The 18,316-nt window shown below is 39.4% G+C and overlaps 1 protein-coding gene across 3 annotated transcripts; it reads left to right on the top strand.

Annotated features, from left to right (window-relative positions):
- Positions 1–2,548: 2,548 nt before the first annotated feature.
- Positions 2,549–16,999, top strand: FASTKD1 (FAST kinase domains 1). Of its 3 annotated transcripts, XM_027911529.1 has the most exons (16): positions 2,549–2,632; positions 3,400–3,555; positions 3,844–3,904; positions 4,260–4,328; positions 5,200–5,325; positions 6,508–6,906; positions 8,011–8,121; positions 9,157–9,288; positions 9,948–10,434; positions 11,197–11,302; positions 11,805–11,933; positions 12,688–12,819; positions 13,858–13,971; positions 14,216–14,357; positions 15,405–15,522; positions 16,858–16,999. In XM_027911529.1, exons 3-16 carry the CDS (start codon positions 3,861–3,863, stop codon positions 16,945–16,947), a joined length of 2,199 nt encoding a protein of 732 aa, XP_027767330.1. In that variant the 5' UTR covers positions 2,549–2,632; positions 3,400–3,555; positions 3,844–3,860; the 3' UTR covers positions 16,948–16,999. The 3 variants fall into 3 exon arrangements, with proteins under 3 accessions (XP_027767330.1, XP_027767329.1, XP_027767331.1); XM_027911528.1 differs by having other exon boundaries at positions 3,400–3,904; XM_027911530.1 differs by lacking the exon at positions 3,400–3,555 and having other exon boundaries at positions 2,557–2,632.
- The last annotated feature ends 1,317 nt before the right edge of the window (positions 17,000–18,316 follow it).

Raw genomic sequence — 18,316 nt, 5'->3', positions numbered from 1 at the left:
GTGGAATTGTTTTCCTATGCAGCTGAGGGGTCAGATGCCTTGGAATTCTTATGTGATTTTGCAGAAGGCCTGAGATTCTTGCAAGAGATAAATGCCACCTTTTGAGATCACCTGACAGGGTTTGGGTCTGTAGACTGTAACTGAGATGATGCGGATTTGTTAGCAGAAGGATACAGGAGCTGTTCCAGTTACAAATTCTACAGTTACAAATCCAGTCAAAAATGTACATGCTGTGTTTCTAAAATGCCAGAGACCTTGTAATACATAAAACACAGGGTATTTTATTAGTTTGAGTTCCATTTCATAAGCATCCAATATATTAGGAGGTAAATATACAATCAGCAACAGACAAAAAGTAGAAAACCCAAACCTTTAATATAGACAGCTGCAAAACAGCTGGTCAGAATTGGTCATGGTAACAGCCCTGGCTGTGATTTTAGATAAAATTTTAGAGCAATCTGAGATTGTTGTCATTCATTCTAGATGTCTATGTTATTATCAATGGCAGTGAGAAAAGGTCCAGAAAGATGACCTGGAGCTATGTGTATACAACAACTTGTTGCAACATATTTATGTTCTAGAACTCTTACATTTTAAATTAATCTTTGTTGCAAAGCATAAAAAAAATTATATTGTAAGATAAAGTAACGTTAATTCCAGTACAACGAAGCCAAACTCTTCAACTTCACCCTTCCTGAACTTCAGTCCCTTTGTGCTTTTTCTAGGCAGGGAAGACTTTCTTCCCCCACTCAGAAAGTGTTATAAAACCGTTGTAACGCTGGTTTTATAAATATGACCTCAATAATCAATACGACCTTGGAACTTTTTAGCTGTTACGTTTATTTCCCTTGGGAAGTCTAACTGGCTGGACTTTCCCCTTTCTCCCTGCGCTTCCCGGCGTCGGCTCCGGGCAGCGGTCCGTGCTGGCGCATGCGCGCGGAGGGTGGCGGTGCGGAGGCACGTGGAGCGCTGCGGCGTGTGCGGGGTGAGCTGAGTGAGCGCGTCCGCCCGCGGCTCCAGAGCGGGAAGGGCCGGGGAAGGGTAAGCTGAGGGCCCCTCGGATTGTGCTCTCCGGGGCGGCCACGTCTCAAACGCTGCGCCGGTGACCCTGACTCCTTTGCTTTCTTGTTTAACCCCGGGGGGAGCCGGACCTTGCCGTGATCGCAGCCCTCGCTAGAGCCGGCGCTGGCAGCCGCTGCCGCCCGGTGCCGCAGGGGCGCAGGGCTTCGCGGGCCGGCCCTTAGCGACCTCCCGGAGGCGGGCGGTGCCAGAGGCGGGACCCGGGTTCAATGTCGCGGGTCGCGCCCCGCCTGCGGGGTGCAGTGGGGCCATGAGTGTCCCCGCCCCGGCCACCGCCGGCCTGAGGCCTGCGCGGCGGCTCAGCCCTTTCCCGCGCTCTTCCTGGGCGCTTTTGGGTCAGAATTCCCCGCGGGAAGGGAGAAGGCGGCGCACAGGTGGCAGCGGGCAGTGCCCGGCACAGGACGGCGGGGCCGGCGCTGGCCCCGGGGGTCTACGGGGTTGGACTGCCCGCGGCAGCGCTCACGCAACTGAGGGGAGTCGGGCAGGCGGGGGAAAAACACCCTGTGCTGCACAGGCATCTGTCTAAAAGCTTAGTTACTTAGATCTCTAATAGTTCTTATGCTTGGGGAGTTGCGAGTGTCCGCATTTTGCCATTTGTGGAAGACTTCCTGGCTTACTGTGTGTTGTAATACGGCCTTGAAAGTGCTTATTGTGTTCAGCTGGTAGAAGATTATTTTAAGGACTTTCTTGTCCTTCAAGTGTATTACATTGCACGGTAAGTGGAACACCTTAGAAATAATTCTTTAAGTAGATCCAAATTTCCTGCGTTTAATCTCTATATTTATAAGTTTGAAAACATCCAATGTTTTCTACTGATGTACTTTTAAAAGGATATTAGAATTAACTACAATTTAAAATTGCGTACAAGTCTGTGCTAAATCACTTGCATCTGCTCAATAACTTCCAGAAAGAGAAAGATTTGGAAACTTCTTGTGGACTGTTTTAGATAGAGATCCTGGTTGCCCGTCAGTAGGGTAGAGGATGTAAGGTCCATTGCAGCTCGAGAACAGGAAAGCCCTCTTACCTGAGGGCTTACTTTATCCTGACTTCTTGCAGCTTAGCTTGCCAGCACTGTGGGAAGTAAATTATTTGTAAAGGCAACTACCATATGGAACAAATAGAAGCAATAAAAGCAATATCTGAAAAGGGACTATAAAGCAAATCATTATTTTAAAAGATACTTAATATATAATATCTGGAAAATTTGTAGCTTTTATTTTTGTATGCTTTCATTTTGCATAGGGAATAAAACATTTCATATTATAACCGATCATAAATTAAAATTACTTCACTTTAGCTTTCTTTGTATCTGCCCCAGTGCCAGCAACAGTAGTGTAATTCAATATGTTAAATGATTTTTATTCTCTGAAGTCTGTTTTACAGACATCAAAAGAAATTCACGTATGTCCAACTTCCTAGAATGATTTCAGTACCTTACATAGACTGCTCAAATAAGGTTTTTTCTTTCTCAGTTATGTGCTGCTGCCACCACCTTAATAACGTTACACTGATGGAATCGTGAACAGTTGAAGAACGTTCAGGTTTGCCAAAGGTATTTATGATTGTTGTTGTTAATGATTATACCTCCTAAAACAAGACTTCAAGACTTACCATGCTCTCTGAGTTGAGGGAATTTGATGGGTCTTTTTTGGTGTCCCACAACATTTATCACCAGTGGTTTGTATTCCCCAGCTTGGAACCAGTTTTGTAGGTTGTAGAGTACGTAGTTGTTAGCACTTTGTACAAACTGGCGTATATTCTAAGGAAACCAATTAATAGCAAATTTCAATCGACAAGGCTGTAGCTTCCACTATAATTTGGGGAATTAGGTTGCCTTTCTTTTGCACAACGGGTGATTTCAGCTGATGCGTGTGACTGTTCAGTAGTCATAGTCTGTATTACAAAGGTGGTCAGCCTTCCCAAGTAGAAGCCATCTTACTTCCTTTTACCACCAATAGCTGTATTTTCTGGCAGTTCTTGGACCCAAGTTTGGGATTATGGAGTGGCTTAGTGTGAGCAAGCCTCACCTGTGCAGTGCTGGTATGTTAAAAAGCTCAGCTTTGCCTTCTCAGTAGTAGCATGGATAGCACTTGTGGCTTTTAAAGGCAGCTTTCTAAATTTGAAGGCTTACCAAGTGGACTAACTTCACAGTACTTGTAAGCATGTCAGTGTTCATTGTTGGGAGCTTTTCTATGAGAAGATACCTGGCTGCAGGTTATTCTCAAGCTTACCTTACTCAGAACATTATAATGTAGAGATACTGATTTTTACCTAGTTGTTGTGACTGTACTTAACTGCTTTAATATGGTTTCATTGCAGGTACCCCAGAATTGAATTCTTCTTAATACACTGACCATATGGGATCAAAGAAAAATAATCTACTGTTTTTCAAGTACTTGAGTTTGTTGTTTGTAACAACGTGATTTAGTGTGAAAACTGGAAGAAGAATCTTTCTGGACACTTCAAAGATAGCTGGTAGGCATAGCAAAATGCTTTGTTTGAGGCAGGTTTGCTTGTTTACACTGAGGCGTTGCCAAGCTCGGACTCTGTGTAGTGATCTGCTTTTGAACCAGATAAATAGCTGCACCCATGAAGATGAAGTGTTCAGCCTCATTGGAAGGAATAAGGCCAGACTTTCTGAAAAGCATTTGGGAATTGCATTCAACATGCTGTGGCAATTGCAAAAGGAGAGGCCATTTCTCTTAAGGACTACTGACTATGTAAAAAATCACTCCCAGTTTCTTACCCTTTGCGTTTTGGCAGAAAACAAGGTGAAACACATGGAAGATGAGGCCGTAGTGGACATCTTATATAGTATTCTGAGGTAAAGAGCATTAAATTGAGTTCCATGTATATATATTTTGTATTTGGTAATATAAAGGGAGGGAATTTTGACTACTTAGCCATCCTATAAGGAGATTGGGAGACTGCCCTGTCACAGTTTCTGTACTCTGTGTGACACAGATGGTGTCATGTCCTGTGCTTCAGTTTTTGAGATGCAGGCAGAACAGATCTGTTTTACACTCCCAGTAAATATGTTTTATGATTAAATGTTTATAATCTGTTTGAATGGAGGGAGTGATGGACAAGTAAAACATGATAAATAATGAAAGGACATATGTCTTATTTCTTTATAACTATGGGAGCAAACTTCAAACTATTATGTCTTTCTTTTGAAGGCTCAATGTTGAAGACCATGATTCTCTAGCACAAGCGCTTGTTACAGAAGCATGGAGAAGGTTAGAAAGGCAAGTACTGGAATGCTGTGCTTTTTGAAAGGTGTACGGTGCAAGCATGATTTGCTTCATGTGAGGTTACACAAGAGCTCTCAAAGAGTACATATGTTTAAAACATAATCTGGGTATTTTAAATGTCAGTTGTATTTTTGAAGGTTTTGGAAAATATGCATACAGACTTTGGTTTACAAATACGTGAGAGATTCAGATGCTGCAACAACAGGGACCAACATTTAAAGTTTTGAAATGTAATGTCTGTGGAGATTTATGTGTTTGAAGGAAATTGCAGGGTTTAATATTTAAAATTTTATCTCAGTGCTTGCTGTTCAGCTCATATATGGTTGTTAGAAACCTGCTCATCTCAATTTAGTAAAAACATCTTGTATTAAAGCAGCAGTATTTTCCCTTTGTGCATTTTGTTGTTGTTTTTGTTGGCTTGCTTTGATATCTTTTTTTTTGCATATTGTAGTTTTCATTCTGTAGTTCAGGGTAGAGGCAGAAGCTAGCGTCAGTCTTGTCACCAGCACCACAGAATTGCCTCTTTCGGTTTAACATGTGGGGAATCTTGACAAGTAAATTAATACAGTGTAGCTTGAACACAAAGTGATATTCAGGTAATAAATTGCTCACATTAATTTTATGTATTTCACATCATTGCTTGAGAACATAATCTTTATTAGGCTGGCCTGGCTAAGTGAAGAACAACTGATTTTTGTAGAGTTCCATATGTACACCTAGGTGTTTTGCTTAGGTATTTTGTTTCCTTGTTTTGTAATTTGAATATACACTTTCTTTTTATGTGATTGTTGAAGTAGATTTTTGTCTTTAGTTATTCACTAGAAATAAAAGGTAAATATTCTGTCTGTCTTTGATGTCTTGACAGGCTTAGTTTGCCAGCTCTGTCTAAATTCACACTGTGCTTATACAAACAGCGCAGGCATTTCAGTCCCATAATTGGCCAAGTAGCTCATATTGTGGACATGAAACTGGATTCTATACAGGATGTAAGGTAAGTGTCAGAATGAAGCTGAGGAGCAGGAGAAGTCTTATTGCACAATTACTGTGCTGCCTTTCCTGAACACTTTCCTTTTTTCTCAACTGGAGGTTGCTTTTCTTCAATTTGGAGTTTGTGGGAAAGAAGTGTTCTGTGTTGTTTGACAGGTAAATGCATTTTCCCAATGATTTTATGAAGCAATCTAAACAACTAAAACTACTGTTTAACTGTTTTGATTGGTTATAAAGATTTAATTAGTTTCCACTGTTCTACTTACAGTAGAACAATATAGCAGACATTTAGAATCAGCTTTATCCTGATTCTAAATTTAATGTGGACTTTTTGATAATTTAGAGGCTATTGACTCACCAGAAGGTGTTTTTCTTCCCTGACATTGATAGTTTTTCTACTTAACTATGGATTTAGTTAGCGACTGTGAATAGCAATAAGAAGTTTAAAAGAAATGTGGTGTTCGTTTATCTTCAGAGTATTTTTTTTCTGGTCACGTTGAATTAATGAATTCTCTTGCTAGCATGTCCAGCACATTACCCTAATATTAAAACTACTTAAAACACAGCCCTAGTCAAAGAAGTCCAAGCTTCCTTTTTCTTGCCTCAGTTCCCCCTGGGCCATTATAGTGAAGGCTTCTCTTTATTTTTTCTGCTCTATACAGTATTAGCAGTGCCAACAATTATTTTTGCAGATGTGAGGAGCTTGCATGTGAAACTCATTGAATGGGACTCCCATTTCTTTACAGAAGTGACTCTTCTTGTGGTCATAAGTTTTATTCCCTCAGGAAGGGATTCTTTCTTTAGGAGTGACAATGACTCTTCTCCTCATTCTGTCACTTGAGAATTGTTTGTGTTTCTTTGGTGTCTATTGAGCATTAAGGATCTTTTTGCAAATTTGAATCAGGCAAATCAGACTCATGCTTTAGGCAAGTGCTTTTATCACATACAGCTTTGTTAGAGATGGCTGAAAAATCCCAACTGTTTCAGAAGTTCACCAAAAGCAGAATTTTTACTGTAGAAGGATAAATGGTTTTTGCTCATCTGTTTTTTCTGCATTGGATTTAAAATTCCTTTTTGCCCAGAAGCCAGCAGCACCTTGACTACTTTGTGTAGTTTATTTAGGAAGTCTAAAATTTACTGCTTGTTATGTTCAATGTGTAAGTGTAAAATCTTCTGGATTTTTTAGGATCTTGTCAGTTTTGATGGTCAGCATATCTGATGTTATCTCACAGAGTTTTCGAGATCGATTACTACACAAGGCTGAACAGCTCTTGGAAGAAGAGAAGGAAGGCCACTTCAACTATGCCAAAAGATTGCTACAGTTTCTTCAAAATGTTAAACTGAAATATCATCCGTTGCTAGAAAAATGCAACAGGATTTTCCTGAAAAGTGCCTCCCATCTTGATATCCACAGTATTAGTAATATTTTTGGACTGTACGAGCAGCTGGGTTTTGACAATGCTGAATTCCGCTTGGTTGCTAACCAGCTGCTGTCTGAAACTATAGATGATTATTATGATCCTGAAACCTTTGCGAAATTATTTTTTGCTCTTGGGCCTATGGCAGAATCCAAGGTAAGAGAAAGGTAGGTTTATTAATGATTTTGTCTTATTTACGATACACATTTTCTTGCACAGAAATTAAAAATGTATTAATGTTTGGAGGAATTTCTGAACTCACCTGTGAGCTGAACCTTAGGTTTCCAGGTGTAACTTTTTAGCAATTGATCATTTAATTTTGGAAACATTGTCAAAGCAGTTTGTTTTGAGACAGTTGCATAGAAAGCTGGATCTAGCAATCAAGTGGTATGTGAATGCTGTTATGCAAGGCCATCTTGTAGCTCCGTCTCTTAGACTACAGCCTTCCTTTCACAGGGGATGGTAGTAAAAAGCTTTCTGTCTTTCCCCTGAGAAGTATGTGCAGTGGTATGTGTTGCTTTTTCCTTTTTAAGACTGGCAGTAGCTCAGCAGCCTGAGTCTTGTCCTATACCAGATTGCTGAAATCCTATTCTTCCTGAAAGGTCGTCAGCAGGGACCACTTTGGCATTTATTTAGCAGTTAGGATATTGTGTGGTAGATATTTTCCCTTGTGCCACAAAATCCTACTTGGGGTGGTGTTACTCATGGGTCTCTCAAGTCTTAGGCAGAATTTACTTTGTTTATTACAATGAGTCATATTTTCATAGATTCCTTCGTGAACATCTGCTTCTGTTCAGAGATTTGGATATACTGCAAGCCTATGTTGGTTTTGCCATAGCTGACTTAGTTCCAAAAGCTTTTCCTAGATTATTTATTTATTTAATTTGTGGTAAACACTAGCTTTTTAACTGCCTGAAGACCACTTCAGTTCATGTTTGATTCTCTTATCTGTAGCTTCCTGATTGATTATGAATTGTGTAGAGTCTTTAAATATCATCCGTACTTCTTGTCTACTTTTAGAATTGTTGGACTCACTGGTTTCTAGCATCTAAAACAATATGCACTGATCCAACACACACCCCTTTACCTGTGCTATACAGGTCTGATGTTTAGAAGAAAAGTCTAGAGAACAAAAGTATCTGGAATTTGTTTTCCTGTATTTCCTGAAGCAGTCTTTTGGTTCTTTCCCTCATAAACAAAGAAAATTGCTGCAATCTTTGCTGGAGATTTTCATCTGTTTTTCATTGGAAAATATGTCTTTTCCCCTTTAGGTTGCTAGTAACTGCAGCACACATGGCTGAAGAATTTAGCAGTCACCAGGTATTGGTGATACTGAAGACAATGCAGAAAATGAAATGCAGAAATTCTCATCTACTTGAAAAGTAATTTTTTTGATACTACTAAGAAGGTGTATTCTCTAGGTAAACTACTTCCATTTAGTGTGGAAAACTGTAATATCCAGTAAGTGAGGAGTGGAGGGTGTGTCACTTGCACACACAAATGCATCTACACTACAAATAATTAGCTTATACAGGTTTTAGAATATTGCAGCTTGACCCAGAAGTAATTGAAGAAATTTAGGAATTTCATACAAAAGCCTTTCAACCCTACCAAGTTCATGTCATATTATATCTGGCTTATTTGCAAGTATGTGATCCTACTGCAGTAAACTTAGCCCCTACCAGTTACTGTAAACTCAGGAGAAAAAAGAGAACGTGTCCACATTTTCTGCAGTTGTAAACTGAACACTTTTTTTTTTAGGGGTAGAGGTAATACCTACCATACAATGAAGGGGAAAGCAGCTGATGTTTTGGGCACAGAAGATGTAGCATTAGATACATCAGAGATGCAGCAGAGTTATGTACAGGTAGTGAGCAATAACTGGATTGAAGGTAGTTGTATGAACCAGATAGATCCTTGGAAGAAAAAGGACATACTTGTGTGCTATGGATCAAAGGAATACTAAAGGTGAATTCATGCCTTTTCTCCTGGAAACTCACTGGCCGAAGAAGGTCTTAAGGTATTATCTTTCCCTACAAATCTATCCCCCTCTTTGCAGCCTTAGACCAACAGTGAGTCCAGTCGTCCTGAAGCTGGTGTTGCTGTTGTAGTTTATTCCATTCTTGATCCACTCTGAATTTAACTGATTGTGAAATCTGAAACAGAAGTTATTAGTGTGAAGTAGCTGATTTGCTGTGATGAGGGTTCTAATTTTGCAGTTCACTAAATGTGGAGAGGCTGCTGTATCTTTGGGGAACAGTGTCAAAACTGGTGTGGAGAGGAGTGCAGGTGTGTGAAACCCTCCATATACACATACTGTGCACCACAGGACACCCTTTCTTCATGTGGCATGTTGGGGTTTGCAGTATCTTTTGCATTAACCGAATATCACGTCATCTTTTTCTCTTTGTGTTCAGAATGGCTTCTGTTCTGCACAAACACTTGGATAGCTACCATGTATTACAGCTGGTGAAGTTAACCCAGTACTTGACGGGGTTGCGGTGCCGCAATTTGGAGCTGTTTGCCAAACTGAAAGTGTTACTGTTAAGGTAAGTGTGTATTCTTGGAACTGTAGCTATTTAAGTAGTAAACAATTCTCTACTGAAGATTTCAAATTACAAGCTAAGATGTTCAAGTGTTTTGTTTCCATAAAATATGAAGAAGTAACAAACTGTTACAATATTTGATTCTTTTAAACCTAAATCAGAGGATAGGAAGTGGATGTTGTCTTGTTTATAGACCCAGCCTCTATAGGAATGTAGTGCCTTGGCTGTGCTATTTTTTTGCTGATGATTCCTTCATGTTCCTCAGGCACTTGAGAACCTGGTGCTCCCTAGGACAGAAATCAGAGAAATGAACCAGGCCCAGAAGGCCGGACACCCTTAACAAATGTGGACCTTCTGGCCTTAATAACGACTTCTGTGTTTATCTGTAATATTTAAAGCCTCTCTTGCTGACTGAGCTGCTCCTTGACTTCTCCCCTTTTTTCAGTTTTGAATAAATTAGAAGGAAGAAGTTAATCTTAATTAAAAAAACATGGTAGTCCCAAGAGGTAGGGATTTCTACCACATTATTAATATTCTACTTATTTTATATTTGTTACGCAGCTTTTGACTTTTAAATTTCATGCATGTAATTTATTTGGGTTTTTAAACACTTGCACTTTGTCATTATTGATGAACGGTTTTTATTTCCATGTTTCTTCCAGTTATTTAAAATCTAGTGTGATACCTGCTGATACTGCAGCCATAATTCGTGTTCTGGCCATGCTACCTTCTTTTCAAGTGGAGGAGATGATTATAAACAAAGCAGCAGCAGTTCTGCCTCAATGCAGTCTTCATCATTTGAATTGCATCGCTACAGCTCTTGTCAAATGGAATCATCATGACCAGTTGCACTGGCAAAACAGTTCTGAGCTATGTGCAAAGCTTCTGCAAAAACTAAATGACTGTGGATTTGAGAGGCTTCAGAAAACCAACAGCTTAAATCGTCTGTTGGAAGAACTTACACATGTGAATGGAGAGTGGTTTGAAGAAGTCCTGAATGAGGAAACCATGGCCATGTGTCAACACTTGATAGACCAAATAACATGGGCAAATGTATTACCACTGTCTTTTTTCCTCAAAAAAACAAACTGCCGTTGTCCTGCCTTATTTGACAGAATAGCTTCTGTGACTGTTGAAAATATAGACAAGGTATTAGAGCTTTTCTGTCTACTGTGTGAGTTATTGGGTAAAAAAGGAGAGGTATGTGAGTTTATGTTTTTCAGAGCATAATCCGCTGTGTTTCTAAGAGTTTTATTCAATGTATCTGATTTGGAGCTCATCTTTTTTTATGTTCACTCAAAGCTGTTTTGCTTCTGTTTATATTATTTTGCACTTACTTCTCATTAGTTTTTATTTCTTACTGTTCAGTCAGTATTAGGTCAGCCATAATCCATTGCATTCAACTTTACATTTGACCATCTTAATTTTTTTTTTTAAACTTCTCTATAAATAGCCACATCACCTGGTGTATATTTTAACATTACTCATTGTTGTGGGGGTTTCCCCAGTAGCCCGTCTTTTTGGTCAAAATTACTCTTTTTCCTTAATGTCTTTTTTTCCTCCTCATTCTCAGTCTGGAGTTCATATAAATCTTTGATTTTATTCTATTGCAGTTTAGTTTCTTTAAAAGCATTTAATGCAAAATCTTTTTGAAAGGTTCTTTAAGTATATAGAAACACTTGGATCACCTACATGAAATACATCTTAAGTTTTAGCTGTTGCTGCAAATTCAATTATTTCTGCATTTTATTTTTTTATGGTTTCCTCCAGGAATAATTGACAAAAAAATTAGAAAACCGCTCATCTAGTTTTAAATCTCCCAATTCTGAATGAAGTATAAAACTCTTCTTTGTTGTAAAGCAATATTATGATATTTTGCAGTGACTTGATTTTGGATGTCTTTTTTTCCAGATCCACCCCTCCGAACTCTATTTTATTCTCCTCCTTTTCTCTACTTTGAATTACGACAATGAAGAGTTCTTTAAGAGTTGTATCCAACATCTTACTTCTAACTTGAGTAAGTGCATTAGACAAAGATATTCTGACACCAGATAAATGTTACTGAAAGTTATTTTTACAGAATGAAAATAGGAATAGAATGGCACTTCAGTTAAGCAAAGAAAAAGTATGTATGTTACTACTAATAATCTGCCTACTGGGTTAAACCATTACAAAGATTCAATGCTGGGTTTCATTTCACCCTTTAAATATTACTCTTAATAAGGGACTAGCAAAGAATTTTTAGTGTAGTAAAAAGCAAGTGGAAATTCTAGTTAATTCACTGTGCTGCTCTTGGATAGAATTGTTGCGGTGTTCCCCAAGGAATCGTCCTTTGTGAACAGGATACGTTTTGTGATTCATCACAAATAAATGGTTAAAGTTGTAGAGGAAATGGATAGAAACTTGTGTGGTACATTGAGAGAGAAAATTAGACAATTTGGGAGGCCAGGAGAAGGGCACTGCAAATCCTTTCAACTTTATGTCATGTGTTAATATAGATTTCTGTCTGTTTTTTAAAGGTTGTTTTGAAGTTTATCACTTGGTGCTGCTTGGTCATGTTTTGGCAGTGGCTGGGTATTTTCCTCCAGTTCTGATAACGACGATATTTAATGTTTCTTTCCTAAGCAAACTGGATGCTCAACTTAAAGGTAGATATCTTGCTCTCTGAAGAATTTGATTGTGTAGCATTTGGCCTAAAATGCAGTTGTGGACCTGCATATGACTTGAGAAGTAGAATTATTCTTTAAATTATTCCATTTTCTAGAAAGACCCCCTCTATATAATCTAGTCATGATTTGAGCGCTAAAAGGGAAGTAATGAACAAAAATCTGTGCTTTGTTTTGAAAGTACAGACTTGTATTGCAGGTGAGAAAAGGTCATATAAAGCAAATTTTATAGCCAACTTACTGTACTCAGTATATAATAATTCTTCAGTTTTAAATGAAATTACCTGACTCCAGTGTTTATTATGAGAAATAGCCACAAAGCTCAAGAAATCATGTGGGATTCTTGCCTGCAAGAAATGTGTCCTACCAGACTCTTCTCTCTAAATAAGAGACTGAGTGTTTATTTTGTCTCTCTCTACCTCTATGTTGTTCCCTATCAGTGTATTGTTGCCATTTTGCCTTCAAGCACTTCATTAAAAGTTGAATGAGAGAAGCAATTTCTGTCTTATGTCTTGCTGTCATGCTTAACATTGAGCAGAACTGTTTCTTTTCATTTTTTCCTCAGGGATTTTGAGCACCTTTCTAAAATTTTGCAGCATGGATTTTATAAATGCCATAGTATACAAACACTTGCACTTTTAGTAAAGAATTCAGAGGTAGCCATTTAGGTCAATATACTGGATTTTTCACATTGCAGTTTACACCTTTCTACATCTGTTTTTTTTTTTTTAATCAGTCCTGCCTGACACTGTAAAGCAGAGTGTCTGCTCTTGCCTCATGAAATTGAACAGAGCAATCTGTCTGGAATGCCCGGAGTTTCACATCCCTTGGTTTCATGAGCAGTACTGTCAACGTGTCTCTCATAACAGTAAGTAACCTAAGAGAGGAAAACCTGCCCTTGTTTCTAATAATAGTCTATTCTCAGCAGTCTGCTAGATGTTTCTTCTAAAACTGTCAGGTTGACACTACCACAACCATAGAAGATCAGGAAGGGGCCACCCCCTCTTTGCTGAGCATGTCTTGGAAAGTGCAACCGCTTAGTAGTGCAACAGAGAGCAAAGCAGTTTTCCTTGTGATAATTAATGTAATAGGGATGGGATTTTTCTTTTTAAGAAATAACATTTAAATAAACAGAAACAGTGCATATGGTATGAAGGATGGAAAGGCAGGAGGAAGAATTAGAGTTGTCTGCTGGAGGAGATGGGTCACTTTGCTCCCTACTTCACCTACAAGGCTGAGCTTGACTTAAATTTTTCAATGTGAACATTTTTCCTTCTTGCTTTTGAACTTGCTCCTATCTTCTTCCTCTGAAGAATCAAGATCCATCGGGGTGAGAGACAGAGAAGTAGGCTAGCGATCAGTGTAGCAGCTGAGATCTTTCAGAAAAGTGATGAATTCAGAAAATCCAGCTAATGCAAAGAGTATCTATCCTCCACTAATTCACATGGGGAGATCTGCTTTGCTGTCCACAGAACTCACCTACTTTGTCTCTCAGAGACTGAAGATGTTTTGGAGCAAAGTGTTAATCTGCAACAGACAGAGAAGTGACGTATAGTGTGGTGTGCCTGTAATAAAGACAAGATGAGTAAATCTCAAGTGTCCAAACACAATTAAAAGCAAACAATCCAACAAGTGAAACCTGTAACTAAAGGTTTTGTAGCACGTGAATCAGAAAAATCCTCAGATGGAAAGTCTGGATTTGAAATTTATGCTTAATAGCACACACCTGCTACTTTCCATCTAAAATATGATCACTTGGTCTCTGAATTATGGAATAACACCAGGGATCCGTGGAAAAGATTAATTCAATAGCCTGGCTGTCAAAAATGCAACGTCTCAAAGTGCTCTGTTCAGAGTTTTGGCTGTGGAAGTTTTGATGTATGAATTCTTTATTTTGCCTTTGTAGGTATGAGCCGAATAAATCCACTGCGACAGCATGTTCACAGAATGCTGACAGAGATCTTAGGAGGGAGTCAGTACTCCAGGGTATCTGTTCTCACGCCATACTACTATGAAATAGGTGAGAAGTTAATACTCTAAGGATTGTTATTACAAGATTAGGAAGCCCGTTTTCATGTGACCACAAGATATTGCAAAGAAGAAATTGTTGTGTAAAATACAGTTTCTGAAAAGTTCTGCATTATATAAAATAATGTTGGATATCTCTAATTTTGTCCATCACTTAATTTTTCTAGAAGTAAACACTGTACAGATCAAATTCTTTCACTTTTGTCAGTAAACAGGTTTGCTGTGTTTTCTGACAGATTTTGAGTGTGTCCTGGATGAAAATAAAAAGCCTCTTTCCTATATGGCTCAGAATATACCTTTGGATGATGTAGGGGGAATACACTTGAGACGTGACATCAAGGATGAAGGGAAAAAGGCTCTGCCACCAGGAGCTCAGAGGTTAGTACACTGAATTCTTGCACATTAGCTCTCCCAAGCTTCCAAGTTAACATCCAGTTTAGGCCACGTTTTTGATGCTTATGTCCTAAATGTTTGTTGCAACCTCTATGCTATTTATCTTTCAGTTCATTTTTCCTTAGTCTAATGAGGTTTAGCCTTCCAGGGTGTGGTGGGTTGGCTGCAGCTGCTCCCACACAGTTGCACGCTCGTTCCCTTGAAGTGTGATGGGGGCCAGAATCGTGAGGGTAAAAGCAAGGAAGAAAACTCCTGGGTTGCAATTAAGACAGTTTAATAAGGGAAGAGAAGAAAGGAAAAATATAAAAGGGGAAAACGAAACAACTGATGCACATGGAATCATTCCCCACAGCAGACCAGTGCCAGAGCAATGGCTACTTGGAAAAAACTCCCCTCTGTTTTGTTGCTGAGCATGATGTTGTATGGTGTGGAACATCGCCTTAGCCAGTCGAGGTGCCCTCCCAGGGAAGGTGTCTCTTCCTGATCTCTTGTCCCTGCAGCCTAGACCTCTTGTCCATGTCTGCATTGTAGGTGCAGAGTGAGAAACAGAAAGTCCTGATGCTGTGCAAGCAATAACTCTTCAGTGATAGCCAAAATACTGGTGTGTCATTAACACTGTTCTGGTCACAAGTTCAAAACACAGCACCAGACAAACTGCCGTGAAGAAAAGTACCTTCATCCCAGCCAGACCCAGTACATGTTCTTGAAATGTGTTTCATGAGATTAGAATACACTTTCCCTTCCACCTCCTCAAATGTTAGCCTTGAAAATGCTAGTTAGCTGTTTTTAGCATTTGAGCAAAGACAGATGCAGGGAAAAAAATACTTTTTCTAAATCATGTAAAATTCAAGTATCTCTAGATAAATAAGAGGAAAATGTTTTGTCTGGTTTCAGGGAGTTGTTTAATTTTCTTTTTATGTGAATTGTCAGGTTTATCTAGTCTTGCTGCAGCTATCAGTACTGAACTAGAAATATCACTTTTTGCTATTTGGGTAGGACCTGAAAGTAAAAGCGCATCTTTGCTGTTTGCAGAATTGCTTTGGAATTTCTTGATTCGAGAGCTTTTAGCAAAGATTATTCACGTCATCTGAAAGGAGAAGTTGCAGTGAAAAAACGGCACCTGGAAATGCTGGGATACCGGGTAGTTCAGGTGAGCAGTCAGCAATCCTTTGTCCTTTCTGAGTTGTATCCATAGTGCAAAATGATCCATTTTCCATGCAACACGTTCAGAGATAATTTTTATAATTAAAAGCATTTACTGGGTGAGAGCAATTTTTGTATTTAGGGAGAAAATTCCAAGCTGTTCTCAAAATTATTTAAGGACTTCATAGAAATCGCACCTTCTCTGAAAGAGGCTGAAGCAAAACTGAAGTCAAAAGGTCTCAGTCTTATGTTACTGAGTAAAGGAGAACAAGTGAAATCAGAGTTTCAGTTCAATTCGCTAAAGATTTCTACAGTAGAAGATGACTGGACATACCCTTGAGTGGTTTTGAGTGCCAAGTTTTGGCAGCTGCCAGGTGGGATAGGGATGCTGTTTGTCTCCTGCAGTGATGGCGTATGACAGGGAACAATAGTGGCCAGTGATAATTCACAGCCATTGGCAATGAAGCATTTTGGTAATGGAGGCTCATGAATTCAGAGGCTCTTGTATATTTAATTACTCACCCTAATTTTAGCTAGAATCCTTCTTTTAGCTTAAATTTGGTTGGTTTTCTTTTTTATTTTAAACAGAATAATCATCTTTTCTCATGTTATACTATGGCTACACTATTCCAGTCTAATAGATTAACATTACAAACTACAGTGGCCTGGGATTTTCCTCTCAATTTGGGTTTTCAAAGGTGGGAGATGGTGTAAAGGAGTTATCACAGCCTATATTGTGTGGGCGTCTGTTTTACATTTCTGCAAGTGACTATACTTACATAAAGAAGAATCTTACACTGAGAAATGGATCTTGTCAGTATTAGAGAGCAGCCAATGAATTCAAGTGGAGACAAACTTTTCCCAGGCAGAACTAACTCCATTGCCCCCTTCGAATCGTGGTCGTCCAAAACTCCCGTAAGGTGCATCGCGTCAGGGTCACCAAATAGAGACAATGAGGCTGCACACACACCATGATTCAGTTTTCGGGATTCTCCCCAGAGCTCCCTCTGAGTTTCCCCATTGTTAGGGTTCTTTGGTAAACAGCACCTGGAGTTGTCATTCAGTTAACCAGAATTCCCAGGAGTTTTTGCAAACTCAGCGTTTGATTTACACACTCCTTCTCAGCACCAAGGCTGAAACACTCTCTTTTGATTCCAATTAATGGAATGCAGATGCTGCTGGCTTAACTCATTCCCACATTAGAGCAAGCCTAGCTTTTGGAGGGACACAGGTGGTCAAATATCTTCAAGTGGAAAACAAGTGATATCAGAGAGCCTTTGCTGTGAATGGAATGTGGCTTATACCAGTGTTAACACTCAGTTTGTATGATTCTGTTCTACAGATTCCTCACTTTGAATGGAATTCTATGGTTCTGTCAACAAAAGGTGAACAGCTAGAATACCTGAGACAACAGCTGTATGGAATACAGTGATGTCAGATCTGCAGTCTATAGTATTTCCATAAAAACACTTTATGTACCACCACACGTTTTGTAATCCTGGAATATATCGTTTCAAAAATCTCATTATCTGTGAGTCAGCTGGACCAAGGCTTGCCATGGGCATCAAGTGTAAAGGGATTGCAAAAGGCAGGTCACAGTGGGGCATGAAGATAAGGATGCTTAAAATTTCCCATTATCTGGAAGCTATTATTTAATCACATAAAGCTCTGGCAGTGTTGCTGTAAAATTACAATATCATCTCCTAAATTAATAGTACAGAAGCTTAGCCAGACATAAAACTCTCAAAAGAAAAAGTTGGAAATACTCTTGACTGTGAGAGAAGTGTCAGCAATCTATTGGAAACTATGTCTGTCCTCCAGCATGTGACAGAATGAGCAGCTGGGAATCAAACAGTATCTGTACTCTGAAACCAAGAAACTGAAATGCAAATTTACTAAGCATAGGGCTGCTTTTAGAGCTGTTCCATTTCCATCTCCCGGAACAGAGGTACTGTGGGGGACTGTGCTGGGGGAGGGTGTTGCGTGGGGAGGAACCTCCAGCTGCTTCTCCTATCCTGTGATGTGGCGCATACAAAAGTATGGCTGAGCCTTCTGGAACACCTTCACATACCTAAAACCCTGCCAGGGTTTGTGCAGGAGGCACAAGACACTGAGATGTAGAAGGAAAAAAATGGAATAGGCAGCAGGATGTTCATTGTAGAGCAAATAGTAGGGTGGTCGTACTTAACAGATGAGCCCATTTTCAGAGGCAGCCACGTTGTGCCCACGGCTGCCATCATCTCATGACTGCTTGCTCTGCCTGTCCTTCACATACACAATGTGGCTGTGTTTTCTTGCTTATTTAGTGAAGCAGTAGACGTTCTTTTACCACTTCCTTTGAAACCTGGCAGAGGTAAGCAACTGCATTTCTGAATTGGCCATTATGCATCTGCTGTCACTTTTTTTGGTTTTACTTTTCAGTAGCAGAAGAAAATATTTTTGTTTACTGAATACAAATCAGGACAGGAATGGAAATTCAGGAAAAACCAACAGAACTGATCAGATACTTTCCTCCTGAGGCAGCCCTCGCATTTGTAGAATGACTGAAAAAACTAGTAGATGGTTGTCTGGGCACTTATGGTATTAAATGGACAAGGGCTCAGAGATGTAGAAGAAGAGGCCTTTGAGCACAAAGACAGACTCTATGCACGTTCTACTTTGTATAAAATGGAGAAGACAATCATAAATACAGGTTAGTATCTCAGAAGATGGGCTACATGTCAAAGGGCTGTTGCATGACCCTGTTTCTGTACAGATGGCCTTCACGTAGCAACCTTGAAGTCTAAGAGAGGTGGCAGTGC

The sequence above is a fragment of the Empidonax traillii genome, unplaced genomic scaffold (assembly GCF_003031625.1).
Source record: "Empidonax traillii isolate 1590-97213 ecotype Southwest subspecies unplaced genomic scaffold, ASM303162v1 scaffold33:size3420811, whole genome shotgun sequence".
In the NCBI taxonomy this organism is placed as follows: Eukaryota; Metazoa; Chordata; class Aves; order Passeriformes; family Tyrannidae; genus Empidonax; species Empidonax traillii.
Note: the sequence above shows the minus strand (reverse complement) of the source record. Positions and strands in the feature narration are given on the sequence as shown.